The sequence below is a fragment of the Lathyrus oleraceus genome, chromosome 3, assembly GCF_024323335.1.
Source record: "Lathyrus oleraceus cultivar Zhongwan6 chromosome 3, CAAS_Psat_ZW6_1.0, whole genome shotgun sequence".
NCBI lineage: Eukaryota > Viridiplantae > Streptophyta > Magnoliopsida > Fabales > Fabaceae > Lathyrus > Lathyrus oleraceus.
Window position 1 is genome coordinate 227944575 of NC_066581.1, and position 18286 is coordinate 227962860.

Genomic DNA, 18286 nt, shown 5'->3' on the forward strand with positions numbered 1-18286 from the left:
CTTTTCGACCAGACTCGTCATGTTGCCCCAACACGCACCCCATTGAGTTTTCTAAAACGGTTAAATACATGATTAGAGGTCTTCCCTCAACTGGTGGTACCAGAATCGGAGGTTCTTGGAGGTACTTCTTGATTTTGTCGAAAGCTTCTTGACATTCATCATTCCATATCATCTCTTGATTTTTTCTCAGTAACTTGAAGATGGGTTTGCAAGTAGCGGTCAAATGGGAAATAAATCGGGCAATGTAATTCAAACGTCCCAAGAAACCTCTGACTTCTTTATCCGTACGGGGAACTGGCATCTCTTGAATAGCTCTCACCTTGGCTGGGTCGACCTCAATACCTTTACCACTGACAATAAAGCCCAAGAGTTTACCAGATCTTACTCCAAAGGTGCATTTGTTCGGGTTCAATCTCAACTTGTATTTCTTCAGCCTCTCAAACAGTTTGTATAAATGATCGAGATGTTCTTCTTCAGTATGAGACCTGGCTATCATATCGTCCACATATACTTCTATTTCATGATGGATCATGTCATGGAACAAAACCACCATAGCACGCTGGTACGTTGCTCCTGCGTTCTTTAAACCAAACGGCATTACTTTATAACAGAAGGTGCCCCATTGCGTCACAAACGTAGTCTTCTCCATGTCCTCAGGTGCCATTTTGATCTGGTTATAACCCGAGAATCCATCCATGAAGGAGAATACCTTGTGTTGAGCGGTGTTGTCTACCAGAACATCAATATGTGGCAGTGGAAAATCATCTTTGGGACTCGCTCTATTCAAATCTCTGTAATCCACACACATTCGCACCTTACCATCCTTCTTTGGCACTGGTACCACATTAGCAACCCATTGAGGATAAGAAGTAACAGCCAGAAAACCAGCGTCAAATTGTTTCATGACTTCGGCCTTGATTTTCTCGGACATTTCAGGACGCATGCGACGAACCTTTTGCTTAACAGGACGACAATCTTCCTTCGTCGGCAAACGATGCACCACTATATCGGTATCCAGCCCTGGCATGTCTTCGTAAGACCAAGCAAAAATCTCCACATAGTCATGTAGCATCTGGATCAATCTTCCTTTGACACTGCTTTCCAAGCCTGCTCCTATTTTGACTTCTTCTTGTCCACCTCGGTACCCAGATTTACAGTCTCAACTGACTCCTCATGCGGCTGTATAGTCCTTTCTTCTTGCAGTAACAGTCTGGCAAGTTCTTCAGGTACTTCACAATCTTCCTCACTTCCATCTTCGGCTCGGTAGATCGGATTTTCAAAGTCATAATGAACAGTAGTAGAACTATTATCAACAGGATCCAGAGTGGATAGGGATCTGCAATTCGTTACGTGCGTGTGTGTAAGAAAACATAGCTTGTTTGAAAGATGATAGGAAAGACAAAGAGCGCAATATTTGAATGCAAAACGTCCATTGATTTATTGAATATAAATATGCTTATGAAAATGACAAAAACCCTTAACAAATTAGCTATCGTGCCCCGGGCATAGACACGATGCCTTAAGAAGTTTAATTGTAAAAGAAAATTAAAATTTGCAATTCTAGAATAAACAATAACAATTACTCCTGACTAAAGGAAATCGGGATAATGTCTTCAGTCTTCCAATTGTTGAGTCCGTCACCAATTGTTGGGAAAATCCAGCTATCCAAGTCGCAATCACTATCAGCATCTTCCATAGCATTAATCTGATTTTTGACTATCTTTCCAGAGTTAAACCCCAGGCCAGCTTTATCAGACTTGTACGGTACATTGATCAGTTGACCCCAACCAGCACGATCACCATTTTCAATCGCGGCTTGAGCATCTTTCAGAGAGATCATGACAGGGGGAGCACGAACAACCTTGGGCACAAGGGGAGTTGGCTTAAGGACAGGAATGGGTGGAGGAACCACTTCAAATGACTGAGAAGGAGTCTCAAAGAATTCACCATCCATCTCGACGTATTTGAAGGCTTGCACACTACTGACAATATACTCTTCTTCTCCACATACAGTGACAACCATGCCTGCTATTGGATACTTCAGCTTTTGATGAAGCGACGAAGCTACCGCACCTGCCCCATGGATCCAAGGGCGCCCCAACAAGCAGGAGTAGGCGGGACGAATGTCCATCACGTGAAAGGTAGTGTTGAAGACTTGAGGTCCTATCTTGATAGGGAGAACCACTTCACCATAGACAACACTCTTCGCACCATCGTAAGCACGCACCACAACATCACTAGGTTTCAGTTCAATGCCTTTGTAGTCAAATTTATCGAGTACAGCTTTCGGGAGCACATTCAAGGAAGAGCCGTTGTCGATCAACACGTGAGCCAGGGTGATCCCCTCACACTCGATGGAGATATGCAGAGCTTTATTGTGATTCTTTCCTGCTGGCGTCAGGTCAGCATCGGAAAAGCCTAGGCCATTGTCAACAGTCAAATTAGCAACATAATGTTCGAATTGATCGACGGATGTTTCTTGAGGCACATGAGCGGTCTTCAAGAATTTCATCAATGCATTGGCATGGGATTCAGAGGATAACAACAAGGACAACATTGAGATTTTAGACGGAGTATGCCCCAATTGTTCCACTACATCAAAATCGCTCTTACGGATGATTTTCAGCATCTCTTCCATTTCCTGTTTGGCAACATCTTCAGAAGTAACTTCGACCGATGTCTCTGACTGAGGAGGATTGACTGGTCTTTTTCCTCGAATTTCGGGAGCGGGAGGTGAGATTTCTGGGGAGTAGATCCTTCCACTTCGAGTAACTTTACTAGTCCCCACAATATCATTAGGATTAGCAGAACTACCAACTTGCTTTATGCCATGGATGTAAACGTCGCCTCCATAGTTCCACGGAATAGCTTTGCTGGAGGAATATGGCACGGGGCCAGGTGCGGTAATAATCAGGGGAGCCACTTTGGGCTCAGCGGTAATCTTCACAGGCACTCTAGTAGCGGTAATCTTCACTGGAGCTTTGGACCTAGCAATCACAGATACCTCTTCAATAGAGTTGTCCACCTTAGGAACCCTTTCAAATAGAATTGTACGATCATCCATCAGCCGTTGAATGCCGTTCTTCAACTTCAAACAATCATTGGGTCGGAGTACACAGAGATCGCAATCTTCAGCACAACCTGGAAATAAACCAGCTTGCAATAAATTCTTCTTAACGATCAGGAGAGGAGATGCTAAATCAGCAACGTCAGTAACGTGAGAATTGTCGTCCACAACATTAACATTCTGGTCATGATTAGGCATAGGTGCTGTGATGACATTGGGGGTCGCCGGAGGATCAAATTCAATTTCTCCAGCGTCGATCATATCCTGAATCTTGTTCTTCAACAACCAGCAATCATTCGTATCATGCCCGGGGCTATCGGAGTGATAGGCACACCTGGCGTTGGGATTATAACGAGGAGAAGTAGTGTTGGGATTTGCAGGAGGGCCTCTGAGGGTAATCAAATTGGCCTTTAACATACTCTGCAGTGCTTGGGTTAAAGTCATATTGATCTTGGTAAACTGTCTTCTCGACCTGTCTTGTCTGTGTTGGAAGTTCTGAGATGGCGGTGCGGCAATTGTAACTGCCCCAACAGTATGGTCACGATTCTTCTTGTTATGCTTCCTCTCACTGTACACAGCATTTGATTCACTCTTTCCCTGATAGGACTTTTTGGTGCTTGCAGAAGTAGCTGCCTGTATCTTTCCACTTCGAATGCCGCTTTCAACCCGTTCACCTGTCAAGATAAGTTCAGTGAAACCTGACGAGGAACTTCCCAGTAGATGGCTGTAGAATGGGCCAGTCAGTGTACCCATGAACATGTCCACTAACTCTCGATCAGTCATAGGGGGTTTGACTCTGCCAGCCAAATCTCTCCACTTTTGAGCATATTCTTTGAAACTTTCTTTAGAGCCCATAGTCATATTTTGTAGCTGTAGCCGAGTAGGCGCTAACTCAGAATTATACTGGTAGTGCTTGTAGAAAGCTGTTGCTAAATCAGTCCATGTGCGGATGTTAGAGCTCTCAAGCTGATAATACCACTCTAACTGTGTGCCAGACAGACTCTCTTGGAAGAAATGGATCCACAGTTTCTTATCAGTAGTGTGCGGCTGAATCTTTCTCACATAAGCCCTTAGATGCATCTGAGGACAAGAGGCACCATCATACTTAGTGAAAATGGGAACCTTGAATTTGCGGGGAATGACCACATCAGAGACCAGACCCAAGTTTTCGAAATCCAGACCGGGCACTTTCTGCCCCTCCATAGCTAGCATACGTTCTTCCAGCAACTTGTACTTATCATCCTTCGGAGAGTACTGTTCATGTTCATAATCTTCATCGTCGTCCTCAGAATTGACGAGATTAGGATTCTCATCTTCCGAATCATTCTCGGTCTCTTCTTCTGAATCCTTCGGAATTCTAATCTTGACTCCTGTAACCTGTCCCTTAAGCCTTCTCCCCGGGTTGATGTAACCCACAGGTTTCTGGTCCTTCTTCTTCTCCATCAAAAGAGCTTTCAGTTCTTCCTGCCCCTTAGATAAGCTCAGCATCATTTCCTGGAATTGAGCATTCTGGGCCTGGAGATCTTTGACAGTTTGTTCGAGAGCCATTGTTCAATCTGTTTGAATCTGCTGGAATCTGTTTGATAGGAAAATCGTGAGAACACTGATCCTTTAGAATACCTGTTATGCGATGCAATGCAATGTATGAAATGTTTTCAAGGACTTTCGGGATTTAACTTTGCATAAACTAACAAAAAGAGCTTTTTTTTCTTTTTCTCTTTTGTTTTTGCTTTTGTTTTTGTTTTTTCTGTTTTTTTTAGCAGAGTTAAATCCCTAAATCCTTGAAATGGTTAGTACAATGCCATGATGTTATGATGTTATGTTGTTATGATGTCATGTTGTTAGATAAATAACAAGCACAAGCAAGTCACACAACAATCATTCCTAGGTTTTAAGGCTTGCGTGAGTTCCATAGGTAAATACCCTCCCCACTGAAGTTTGGTTGGTTCAACCTGTCTTAGAATAGTAACCGGGTTCTAGAAGGATCTCAAATCATTGACCTTTCCTTAAGTCCACTTCAGTGCAACACCAAGTGGTTGACCGAAGCTTCCCTAAAGTCCAATCTCAAAGAGTGTAGTATCGAGTCTCAACCAACTCCAGTCGGAACCGAAGTCAGTTATCTCACTACTTTCTAATGGCCAGGATGAGTCAATTAGGGTTCTAAAGGTCTGGTTAATGCTTTTATGACACCACGCGAATGCCAAATATTTCCTCAACTAACATGAGGAACATCAGGACATCCAAAGTGCCACATTAACCGTAGCCATCATTTTGACCATTCCAGTATACGCCGGACAGTCGCGATGATCTCTTGCTACTTACCTAAGGTACACTAGATCCGGGTGTAGGATCTTTCACTCAAGCATAACATACCCAAGCAATCCCTTAAAAATAAATCAGACAAATTGAATAAGTGATCTTGTTTTTAAGGTAACCTCTCTTTTTAAATATTTAGGGTCCCCAGCAGAGTCGCCAGTTCTGTCATACGGTGAACTGGACTTTTTTGTGGTTTTAATCGCAATGTCGCGGTTAGCAAGAGTCGCCACCGACTTTTCTTTTATCCAATAAGGAAAGGTGGAAAAGAACAGGAAAAACCTTAATTTAGATTTTGGGTTCGGGAGGTACATTATACAAAGGGAAGGTGTTAGCACCCTTTGTATCCATGGTTATCCATGGGCTCTTAATTGCTCGATCACTTATATTATTTTTGTCTAAAAAAAAGTGTTTGTGAATTGTTTAGAAAAATTGTTTTGAAAAGAGAATTTAACTTTGTAATGATTCTTGTATGAATGTATACAAAGTGATTATCTCGTTTAGTTTTGAAAATTGTTTAGAAAAATATAACTCGGTAATGATTCTAGTATGAATGTATACCAAGTGGTGATTTTCTGAAGGTATTTTGAAAGGTGTGAGGTGTGAAAAAATGTTTTAGGTTGTGAGCCAGCAATTAAGAGTTATACCGACCCAAGGTCTTTATGAGTATTTCCTATCCTTATGAGGGTAAAACTGTCCTTATTATTGAGAAATAAGTAGTTTTATCCTTTGGATGTAAAAGGGTCATCGTAGGGTCATCGATTGGTCATTGAAGGCAACAGTTACGAGGATACCTTAGCATTCGAAGGGACTATCATCTTTTAACCGTATGCAACATCGGAGGGTCATCGAGGGACAAAGTTGTATATTCGAAGGCAACATCCGAGGAACTATAATTTATTTTATGATGATTTAACCGAAGGGTCTTTGCTAAGGGTATCCCCACGTTCGCGGGACATGACCGTAATATCGTAATCGTAAGGCAACAAAGAGAGGTCCAAGATCACTTATTCAAAGGCAAAGTTTTACAATTAATTATATAATTAGGATGAAACTCCACATTAAAATTATTAAAAATAATATATTAAAAAATTAATACATTAGAAATTAATACATTAAAAATTAATTTAGGGTGAAACTCCACAAGGGTATCCCACAAATAAAGTGGAATACCTAGCCAATAACCTTTTCCTGGGATATGTGAACCTTTACGAAACTCAAAAAAAAAGAAACATGTCAGAACACCAAATCAGGGTGCAATCGAAGATTACACCGGAGAAATATCACAACAATAAATAGGATAGGATGAATAATGCATGGCTATGATAAAACATAAAAAAAAAGAATAGAAAAGTCAGCTACTGTCTCGTTCGCCTCTGCCTCGCCTAGCGAAGGCCAGGCGAATACTCGCCCCAGGCTCGCCTAGCGAGGTGCTAGCGAGCGGCCACGGATTTTGAATTTGAAAACAGCCCCATGTTAGGAACTTTGAATTTTATGGCATTTTATCACAGGAATAACATGGTCAAACATTCAGGGTATTCAGGCATATTTAAATTCCCATACGAAAGCAAATTATATATCAACATTTAATCATGATGCATTATATATGTAGATATGGCCAATTGAAAGTATAAACAATAGAGATACGCAAACCTGTTTGCCAATTCAAGGTTGAAGGGATTGACCACTTGTAGTATCGGAATAAGTTAGGCAGCGGGAATTGGACGGCGATGGCTTCGGTGCAGATGGGCTGCCTTCAGGGTTTCTTTACTCTGAATTCTCCGGGTAGGCAGGGTTCCTATGCCAAAACTTCTATTCGTTCTTCTCTGTTCTCCTCCTCTTTTTTTTTTCAGTGAATCTCCCAGTGTAACTCCAAGTGTCCTTTCCTCTACTGAAACTTCAGTATTTATAGACTGATTTCGTGGGTAATGGGCTTGGAATGAGGGAGACCCAAGTCCAAAATAATTTGTTATATTTTATTTATTTATTTTAATTATTTAATTAATTAATTAATTAATTAAAAAAAAATTCTTTTTTTTTTTTTTTTTGGGCTCAGAATGAAGCCCGAAATTTTGTTGTCTGTCAGCTTCGCTAGGCGAGCGCGTAGCGAACAGGCCAGTTTGGGCCATTTTCTGGATTGGGCCATCCGTGAGCTGGGCCTTTGTTTCTTCAAGATCAGTGTTATATATGAGTCGGAATGCCTTGCAAAATGTCTTGAAATATTAATGGGCAAATTTTGGGGTATGACACGCATGAATACCATTATTAACCACTTATAAGGTTTCATGAAAGCCAAATAGAGATTGCATTTGTTTTCTCAATCGAAGCCAATTCTTGTCGTCAAGAGTTGGAAGAGAGTTTGATAAATTTTCATTACCATTCATCTTTGTAAAGATTGATCAACAATAACCCACGATCCCAGAAACACGATCTCTGACGTGTGATTCTTGAAAACACGATCAATAATCTAATCGGAATTTTAGATACCAATTTGTTAGTGCTTGAAGCACTTTTAATGAGAAGAGAAAGAAAAAAATAAGAAAATAAAGATTGTATCATTAAATTAAATGAATGCAAAAACTGAATTAGAAGGTATCAATTTATATAAACCTAAGTAACTGAAATACGAAGAAAAATAATAAATTAAGTAACAAACTCTAAACCCTTTAGATTTGAGCCATAAAATTTAACTTGAATTATATCTAATTAAACAACTTTTAATAATTACCAATAATTATTAATATATATGAGATTTATTAAGTAAAAAATTTCCTTGGCATATCATATTTAGAGAACGTTTATGCATATTTATATTTTAAAATTAGTAAAAAAGAAATCCATTTTAACTAACCTCCGAGAAATATAACAATGGGAGTTAATTTTCTCTACTATTAATAATATTACAAATTTATTTATATTTATTTATAAGCTCATTAGGTGAGTTATTTATAATTATTTTATTTGTTATCAATGTTTCAAATCTAGACTATGCCATAATGCCACTACTTTTAATATTTTGCATTTTCAAATAATTAAAAATAATTTCTTTATGTATATAATCGATTTTTTTTTAAAATAACCATGTTTTTCAAATTAAATACGAAAATAACCAAGTTTTCAGAAAATTTTCCAAAATAACCATGTTTGGGAGAGGATGCGCCGGGGGAGTTGGCGCACCCCTTAAAATTTTAGAGGAGGCGCCAGAGGTATTGGCGCCAATGCATTGGGCTCCTAAAGGAGAAGCCAATGCAATTGGCGCCTGCTTGGGCCTCCTAAAGGAGGCGCCAAGGGGAGTGGCGCCTTAGTGTTCCTCCTAAGGGAGGCGCCAATAGGCATGGCGCCTTAGGCTCCCTCCTAAGGGAGGCGCCAATAGGCATGGCGCCTTAGTCCCCTGTTATTTTTTTTCATTTTTTTCTATTTTAGTTTTTTTTAATTATATTTTTTTATAATATTTTTTGTTTTTAATATTTAAAATTTATTATTTAATACATAATAAATAAAAATAAAAATAAAATAACTTCATTAAATATATAATAATTGATTACATTAGAAAGACCAAAACCCTAATGACCCGCCCGATTATGACGTCCCCCGGTTCCACATCCCGGTGCGTTAGGTTGTCTCCGAGGTCTCCCACGATTTTCTTGAGGTGTTTGTGGTCTTTGGGTGCTGACCTGATCGAGCAATGACTGGTTGGAAGGTCCGGCAGAAGTTCCGGCGGTATTTGACAGATGTGTCATCATTTGCTCCCAATATCCAGAGGGGTTGTGGCCAACGGCGCTTCCGTAATGGAGTTCGGTGCCTATGTCATCGTAGTTAGGGCGTTGGGGTTGGGTGAATTAGGGACGGTATAGTTGACAAAATTGGGCCATTGAGTCGTTTTGAAAACGAAGCAATGGTTCTTGGGGCGTACTATAGTTAAACAGTGGTTGGATGTTAAATGGTGGGGGGCTACGATGACGTGACCCATATGAATCATCTGTGCTATAGACGGTTGTGGTTGCGGAGTTTGGTTCTTGGTTTTGTGTTTGGGTGGGTGGTATGAATGGATTGCGACGTTGGATGGTTCGTTGTTGGGTGGTTGGCATGAACGGGTTGCGATGTTGGGTGTGTGGTTGTTTTGTGTATGTGGTCGGTTGATGTTGTGTGGTTGGTTGTTGGGTTTGGGTGGGTTCACATTGGTGTTGGGTGGTGAATTGATGTGGGACATACGATGACGAAGCAAGTTGGCGCGGATCCATCAAATACCGCGGCTCAGATACGAATTGCTGAGTTGTTACAGACCTAAACCATGTCATATATTGTTGAGTCGGTCTTGCACCTTGGATGACTGGTTCGTTCAGGATGTGTTGTCGTCGATTCCTCCATTGACGACATATGTCTTTTGCAAAGTCTCTCCAGTCAGAATAATCCCACTGTGCATCGACCCTTTTTTGATGCCAATTCCCCAAACACGTGGGAGATTCTGGAATATGTTGTAGCATTCCGAACTGCAGTTTGACCCGGTCACTTTGGTGCATTTCAACTGTAGTGAATCGGATAATTAGTGTCTTCGCTGTCCAAACTACAACATCGTCATGGTTCACATCATGATCCAGACCCAAATATGGCCTCCAAACAAACTGGAAAAAAATACCAAATCGTTAGATGGAAAATAATTTGAGAAGTATTTTTAGATTAACTATAGTTTGGTAGGAGTATTACATCATCATGTCCAATGTGATCCAATAGATTTCGATAGACTACAATAGCGTGTTTCAGACACCTATTGTAGTTCATTCCCCTTACTGACCACCTAAGATAATAAAAAAAAGTGAAAAATATTATTTACTGTTAATTTAAATAATAGATATAATTAACTAAATGGTGAATGGTAAAGTGCTAGACTTACTTGGTTGCAAAGGGGAACACGAATGGACGCTCATTTTCTGGGGTGAGCGACGACATCCTAGACCACCCCTAAGCTTGAAGCAAATAAGCACATAAAAAAAAGTACAGGTATTCTTTTTTGCAGTTCTACACATTGCACTATATAGATGGGCCAACACAGTTGAACCCCAACTATAAGTGTTTACCTTATTGATGTTGCGTAATAAAGGTAAATACATTATATTCACAAAATTACCTGTACTTTCTGGAAACAAAAAGTTACCAAATAAAATCATAATATAACACCGAGCTTTTATTATTTTCTCATACTCGGTTGAATCTTCGGACAGTACTATACTAGCATAATATTGTTTAAGGTATTTTAAATTTATACCTTGCCCCCTTGCTTGACTGGATGTGTCTCCCTCAGTTTCGTCGTCTAACAAAGGGGCACCCAGTAATTCATTGCATATATTGTTGTCTTGGTTAACTTTCCCATTCACTGCCTTTCCATCTATACTAAGACCCAACAACATGTACACGTCCTCAAGTGTGACGGTACACTCACCAATCGGAAGGTGAAATGTGTGGGTCTCGGGTCTCCACCTCTCCAACAAAGCCAGGATGAACTTGTAGTCCACCGAGTACGAAACAATGTTTAGTAGATTTCCAAATCCACATCCTCTAATATATGGTTCTATTAAAGGATCGTGGGGTACATATTCATGTACACGGCATCTAAACCGCTTCGGATCCTAATAACAAAAAAAAACGAAAATACAATTAGAAGAAGAAATACATTCTCAAGAAATATGTATTAGATGTAATCCAGAAATAGAAACTAAAAAGAAAGAGATTTCAAAGGTATAACACAAAGAACATATGTATTACAAGTAATCCAGAAATAGTAACTAAAAGAGAGAGATAACATACAAATGCCGAGATATTCTCGATTGTGCCTCTGTGTTCATCGCCCATAGTTAACAAAGACATGATTCGATTTTGCAAAGCTTAAGTTTGTTAGATGAAAGAAATGTGGTAAAAGGAAAGAGTGTGATGAAGATGATTTGATATTGTTAATATGGTAGACTATTTATAGATGAATAAGTGAGTAGGTTTAGAAACCATAAAGAGTGTGATTGGTTGCATGTGGTGGAAAGAAGAGACAAGTGAATGACAAAAGACAAGTGAATGACAAAAGTAGCATGGAAGGAATCTACTAGGCGCATGTGAAGAAATCACATGCAAGAGGAAGATGAGCCATTACCTTTGGCGCCTACATGTGACTTTTCACATGCAAGGAAGAGACGCCCTTCCTCTTGGCGCCTTAGTGTAAGGCATTTGGAAAGGGCGCCATTCCTAGTGGCGTCTATGTTAAATTTTGTGAAGAGGCGCCCAACCCTTTGGCGCCTATGTTACTTTATGGTGCCAAGGGAATGGGCGCCTATGTTTACTTTATATTTAATCCTAGGACACATAGGCGCCAATTGAATTGGCAGCCACATGACATACACAACAGAGGCGCCACAAAAAGTGGCATCTTTCACACGCACACACTAAGGCGCCATGCCTATTGGCGTCTCCCTTAAGAGGGAGACTAAGGCGCCACTCCCCTTGGCGCCTCCTTTAGGAGGCCCAAGCAGGCGCCAATTGCATTGGCTCCTCCTTTAGGAGCCCAATGCATTGGCCCCAATACCTCTGGCGCCTCCTCTAAAATTTTAAGGGGTGCGCCAACTCCCTCGGCGCAACTCTCCCAAACATGGTTATTTTGGAAAATTTTCTGAAAACTTGGTTATTTTCGTATTTAATTTGAAAAAATGGTTATTTTAAAAAAAAAATCTATATAATCAATAATTTTTTTGATTTATTTTGACTCTTTTTTTTTTAAGATTATTAATTTTTAACGTTTCTGTCTCCATGCATATATGGGTGCCATAAACTAATACTACTAGTTAACACTTCAAAAGTCGTAAAGGGAGAAGTAATTTGAGCTTGGTTCCCCGGAAATCACCCCCACATCCCCGGGTTAAACTATAAATAATTTGACAATATTGAAATAAATTACTCCTATTTCATTTCAAAGTGTAGTTCCTAAGAATTTATATTTAAAAGTGGAAAAAATAAATAATGAAACGGATAGAGTCTTAAACTGTCACATTTTCACGGTTGGATAACTAAAAAAACACCAAACAACACTTTTGTCTTTGTCGCGAATTTATGTAATTTTCATTACCCAACAACAAAAAATTCCATGTCCATCATCATCATGTACATGCATATGATGCATATCCATCAAATATTTATTTTCCTATTCCAACAAATTAACATCATAATCAACGGTGGCATACATCGTAAATAAAACCAAACCCGGAAGGTTATTTCCGGAATTACACTAGTCAAAAGAACGACACCCCGCCAAACACCAGTCCGCGCTGTAAAAGAACAACGAGAAAAAAATAAACCTCACTACAACACTATCATCAAACCAAGCGCATGCCCGCGTCTTTACACCACGCGCGTACATAAAGGCGTAATAAATATAGACCCTACAGTATTAAAGGCGCGTGAGAGTTCATAAAGTGGACCCCACCGTATGGAGCGGTAACAATGATGCAAGTGAGTGATTCAAGTAGTTGAGAGGGGAGACAAATGAGTCAGGTTTTAAGCTTTTCTTTCTCTTTTCTTTTTTTTTTTAACCTTTTCATAAAGTAACGCTAATGGTAGCGCTTTAGATTCTTCTTCTTCTACACATTCATCATCTTTCTTCTTTTTCTCTATTCTTGTTCTTGTTGTTGTTGTAATTCTTCAACTTTACTTTCTGCAACCAAACAACTAATCAATTTGCTTAATGGAAACTGCATAGGCTTTGTTTGGTTGGCTCTATGTAAGTTCTTTCATCTCTCTTTCTATATCTATCCTGCATTTCCATTTTTGTTGCATGCAACTATGTAAGTATTTTTATTTTTAACTAATAATTGAAATGTGGAAAAAATTGGTTTCTGACATGAACAATTTTTTTTGGAATGTAGGTTGATTTAGTATGCATTTGAGAAATTGGTGATTCATGGTTTTGTAGATCTCTATGTTTCATGATGCACTAACTTTTGTTCAAATTGATTTGGTAACTGAGAATGCTTTTTGACATTGTGATTGTGCCTGATCCATCTTTTTCACTAGAAGTAAGAGAGAAAAAAACACTTGATTGTGATTGAAATCAAACCCTGGTTAGGTTTAGTTTAGTGTTAGAGCAGGATTCACTGCTAAATCATCAATTGCATTTAGTGATCTTATGTCACTTAGGCCCTTTTATGGTTAAACCGCGCCTAATTGCACGGCGATGAATTTGGAATGTCTTTTCCCTTTTGTTTATGTTCTTAGCTGAAGGTTTGATACTATGTTGCATCTATTCTTTTAGCAGACGCCTTAGTCTTCGCTATGACAAAGATTAGTCCTGAAATTGAAACTTTGATGCCAATGGAAGCAGTTCCGCCTGTTTCGGCCGATGTGAGCTTTATTTCTAATAGTTTTCCGAAGTATAAACTAGGGGCCGATCATCAAGTTTTTCAAGAGCCTGCTGAGGATAACCATGGTCCTTCTTTGAAAGATGTTATTGAAGAAGAAGCTTCCAATTTGTCAGACCAGAACAAGCGTATCTCAGTTCGTGACCTTGCTAGTAAATTTGACAAGAACTTGTCTGCAGCTGCTAAGTTGTCTAATGAGGTTCCGTTATTTATATTTTTTTGTGGCCTACTATTGTTTCTTTTCCTTCCCTTGATAGAAATAGCCATTCAAATACGTATTCGATCACTAAAAAGGAGAAAAAATATGTTTAAGTTAGATCACTTTTCTGTTGTCGGGGACGGTCTTAGTTGAATTAGAGCTTGTCACATTGCATGCGTTTGTTTCTGTTTTATTTTGCATTCAACGGAGTCCTATTTTTCCGCTCAACTTTTGGTGACTTTTTTCATGGAATTCAGGCAAAGCTAAGAGAGTTACCATCTTTGGAGGGACATGTTCTTTTGAAAAAGCTAAGAGATGCATTAGAATCTTTGAAAGGCCGTTTTACAGGAAGAAATAAAGAGGATGTGGAGAAAGCTATCTCTATGGTTTGTTATTTTATACTACTCCGTGCTTGAGTACATTACTTTGTTCCAAGTTTGAAATCATATTTCATTCTTTGTGATAGCTGGAAAGAGTCGAGTCTTCCAGATTTTGAGTTTCCGAGCTCGATCACTTAAAGCATATATCAATTTTTTTTCTTTCTTCATATTAATCACACAGGTGGAAGCTTTGGCTGTTAAGTTGACTCAGAATGAAGGAGAACTGATTCAAGAGAAGTTTGAAGTGAAAAAGCTTGTGAACTTTCTCAAACAGGTCTTTTTTGACATATAAACTTTTCTTTTTCTAAATCCATATAGGATCTTCCATTTAAACATTACGATTCGCATTTCTTGAAAGGAAATCTTATCCATTATTTGTTCTATAGGCTTCTGAAGATGCTAAAAAGCTGGTTAATCAAGAGAAGTCTTTTGCCTGTGCCGAAATCGAGAGTGCTAGAGCAGTGGTGCTGAGAATCGGCGAAGCACTTGAGGAACAAGAAAAAGCTATCCAAGCTTCTAAACCACAGGTTCTAACATGCCGTTTCATTACACAATTATGGTTGTACATGTACGATTTTGCATTAACGATTCCAAAACTAAACACTACGCACTAAAATATGCTTCTATATGCATAAGAGAGTGACGCGCACGAGTTTATATGAAAGAATTTGAGTTGTTATTGTTATGTTAACTGTTAAGCATGCATTATATGTTGTTTCTTACTGTCAGGATGTGGATGGACTCGTAGAAGAGGTTCAAGAGGCTAGAAGAATCAGATTGCTACATCAACCAAGCAAGGTATACATTGCTTTTTTCTTTCTCTGAGAATTTTGCAGCTGATTATTCTTTTTACGAAAATGTTATAACAATTTCAGGTTATGGCCATGGAATATGAACTTCGTGCTCTAAGGGATCAAATTCAAGAAAAATCTATATTTTCAATTCAGCTTCAGAAAGAGGTTAGTTGGTATCTTGTTTTACTTATTTGATTAACTGTCCACCTGAAAGTCTAATGCCTGAATATACTTTGCTTCCAATAACTTCTTTTTCTCCATGATAGCTAACAATGAGCAAGTGGGACAAGGAGAATAAATCTCATTCATATAAGTTAGACGGTTCTGAAGCTTTGGGTTCATGCTTGCAAGTCAAGCCGTGCTCGAATGAAGTGCTGCAGGTTTCAAAATGTTCCTTTCAGTGGTATCGCCTGTCATCTGAAGGCAGCTGGAGGGAGGTTATTTCAGGTACCGTTCTTCTAATGCCTGAATTCACATCTTTCGTAAGCTTACATTATTCAAATTTTTTTGCCTTTGAAAATATAGCATGTCTCGACATAAAAATATATATGCGTATCATCTTTATTTATCAGGTGCTGACAAATCAATATATGCTCCTGATCCCCTTGATGTTGGGAGAATGTTACAAGTGGACATTGTATCCAATGGCAAGAAACTCACACTAACAACTAATCCCATTCAAACTGGTTAGTTTTGTTATTGGCCTTACTTTCTTTTTCCAAATAAATTTTGGTTTTGGCTTGAATAGTTGCGGTTATGCGGGACCCTTTGGAACTTGATGTATCTAGAAATAGAAAACAAAGGCTAACAGCTACCTTTCTTGTGTGTAACAGTCGCAGGACTCGGAAGCCATGTGGAAACACTTCTCCGAAAATCCAATACTGATTTTAATGTATGTTATACATACTCTTTAGATTAAATATTTTTACTCTTTCTAGCAGAAAAGACTTTTTTGGCGAAACAATTCTTACAAAGTTTGTATTTTGGTGTTATGCAGGTAGTTATTTCTCAGATGAATGGAAAAGATCACTCATCACATTCTACTCATTCATTCAATGTGGGTAGAATGAGGATAAAGCTATGTAGGGGTTGGATTACAAAAGCTAGAGAGATTTACTCCCCAACAATGCAGGTACTATTTCATCCATGTATTCTTTTTTCCTATGATTTGAGTTCTCGATTCGACGACTATATCCCTTAAACTAACATTTTATTGAACCCAAGCTATGCGGAGTCAGAAGTGATGTCGGTAATGCAGCAAAGGCGTTATTTTGGCAAGCAAGAAAAGGGCTGTCATTTGTGTTAACCTTTGAATCAGAGAAAGAAAGAAATGTTGCCATTATGATCGCGAGGAAACACGCTCTTGATTGCAACGTATGCATCTTTCTCTAACACGATTATCTACTTATTCATTTTGGATTTTCATGTAAACTAAATGTAGCAATTTTTACTTGACAGGTTGTGCTTGCTGGGCCAGATGATCTAGTGTAGCAGCAAAATTAACTTAGTTTTTCCAACAAAAGTGAGTTTTATCAGATTCTTGTTGTGAGTATACGTGTGTGCTTGTTTTGTTTAAGGTGTGATTTCATTTTCATACTTGTAATTGGGTTTCCACTAATTGGGTTGCATTGTTTTAGGCATGTTTTTTTTATTTGCCTAATCATGTTGTAACAAAATCAGGTTTTTATAATTATTTGTTCATTTGTTCACTGTGGCTTATTTGCATAGTCCTACTAGTTTCATATCACAGCACCAAACTGCGAATTTTCTTCTCTCGAATTGTTGAATTGATCAACAACTGCTTCGCAAGCGAGCTCGAAAACGGTGTAATGCATTGTCAATGATACCATGAAAGCCTTAAGATTGGAAGCAAGTAATCAGTTATAAGGATCAGCAGCTGAAGTGAATATTGCTTATAGATGAATATAGAAAGCAATATTTATGGGACCCTTTCACATATGGTTTCCTCTCCTCACTTGTGAATGGAAAAGATTCTACTCCAAAGAAAGCACTCAAGTTTTCAAAGTTTCTGTTTTACCTCTTGTTGAATATCATGAATGAATTTTCTTAAGTTGAAGTAATTTGACTACAACAATAAAAAGCTCATTTAAATTTTCTTAAGGAAAGGAATGAATTGCGAAGAATGGCAAACAATGCAACTTATCTAATGTTTACTTAGAAATATGGAATTTAAAAGTTTTGAGGAATGCTCATTTCACCCCTACTGGGTGTGCTCTACACTCGGGAAAATCCAAAAATATTTTTTATTAATGTTTGGAGATGTATATTGGAACGCATTTAAAATCACACAAATTTTCATAATTCAACCACACACTCTATTTTGCCAAAATATGATATGGAGATATATCTTCACAATTTTTTTGGATGAATTTGGAGATGTATATTCGTAAAATTCTTTGAATTTATTTTAAATTATTGGAAGCATGTTTAGTGTACATAACATGAGATATTTTGGAGATCTATTTCCAGAAATCACCTGAATGTTGTCTAGGTAGCAACATTGTCTTAACTTTGACATTTTTTAGTCCAAATTATATTTTAGGTAATTTTATGTCATGTATCGACCATACATAATTTATTTTGAAAATACAAAAAGTAATACAATCAAACATCAATATTGTGTATGTTTAACTCCTGTTTTTCGTCTGTACTGCAAGACATTATGTGTCTCGCCAATAATGCCTTCTACGAGGTCCAACTGGGGACTGCTTTCCTCAAAAAAGTCTTGCCTCTATATCTGATTTCGCCATATCCACAATACAACGGGTGTGCTAATCCATTGTCTCAAGTAACTCTTGATTATATGAACTAGGTGGTCTTCCAAGAGCGTGTAATGTCATGGTAGGTGTAGCGGTAAGTTCATGACCATTAAGCTATGGATAAACTTAACGTTAATAAAATCAGAGTCGCCACCGCGTTTTTATTGTTTCCAAAAGAAAAGGGAAAAGTACGAACAAAACCCAAAGATAAGAAGTTTTCAAATCAAAACTAATAAAATACTCGAGATTATAGGTAAGGGGATTGATTACACAGAGGGAAGGTGTTAGCACCCAAAGTGTCCTAGGTACTCCTAGGGAGCCCTTTTTATGTGTGTATGTGTTTTGGTATAAACGATGTTTGCA

At 38.5% G+C, this 18286-nt stretch overlaps 1 protein-coding gene across 3 annotated transcripts; it reads left to right on the top strand.

The window, feature by feature from the left end:
• The first annotated feature begins 12903 nt into the window (after positions 1-12903).
• Positions 12904-16852, top strand: LOC127126468 (stomatal closure-related actin-binding protein 2). Of its 3 annotated transcripts, XM_051055396.1 has the most exons (14): positions 12904-13133; positions 13279-13370; positions 13668-13969; positions 14227-14355; positions 14531-14623; positions 14736-14876; positions 15079-15147; positions 15225-15308; positions 15410-15590; positions 15716-15829; positions 15977-16035; positions 16141-16275; positions 16368-16517; positions 16602-16852. In XM_051055396.1, the coding sequence occupies exons 3-14, from the start codon at positions 13685-13687 to the stop codon at positions 16632-16634; spliced, it is 1473 nt and encodes a 490-aa protein (XP_050911353.1). In that variant the 5' UTR covers positions 12904-13133; positions 13279-13370; positions 13668-13684; the 3' UTR covers positions 16635-16852. The 3 variants fall into 3 exon arrangements, with proteins under 3 accessions (XP_050911353.1, XP_050911355.1, XP_050911354.1); XM_051055398.1 differs by lacking the exon at positions 13279-13370 and having other exon boundaries at positions 13665-13969; XM_051055397.1 differs by lacking the exon at positions 13279-13370.
• Positions 16853-18286: the final 1434 nt, after the last annotated feature.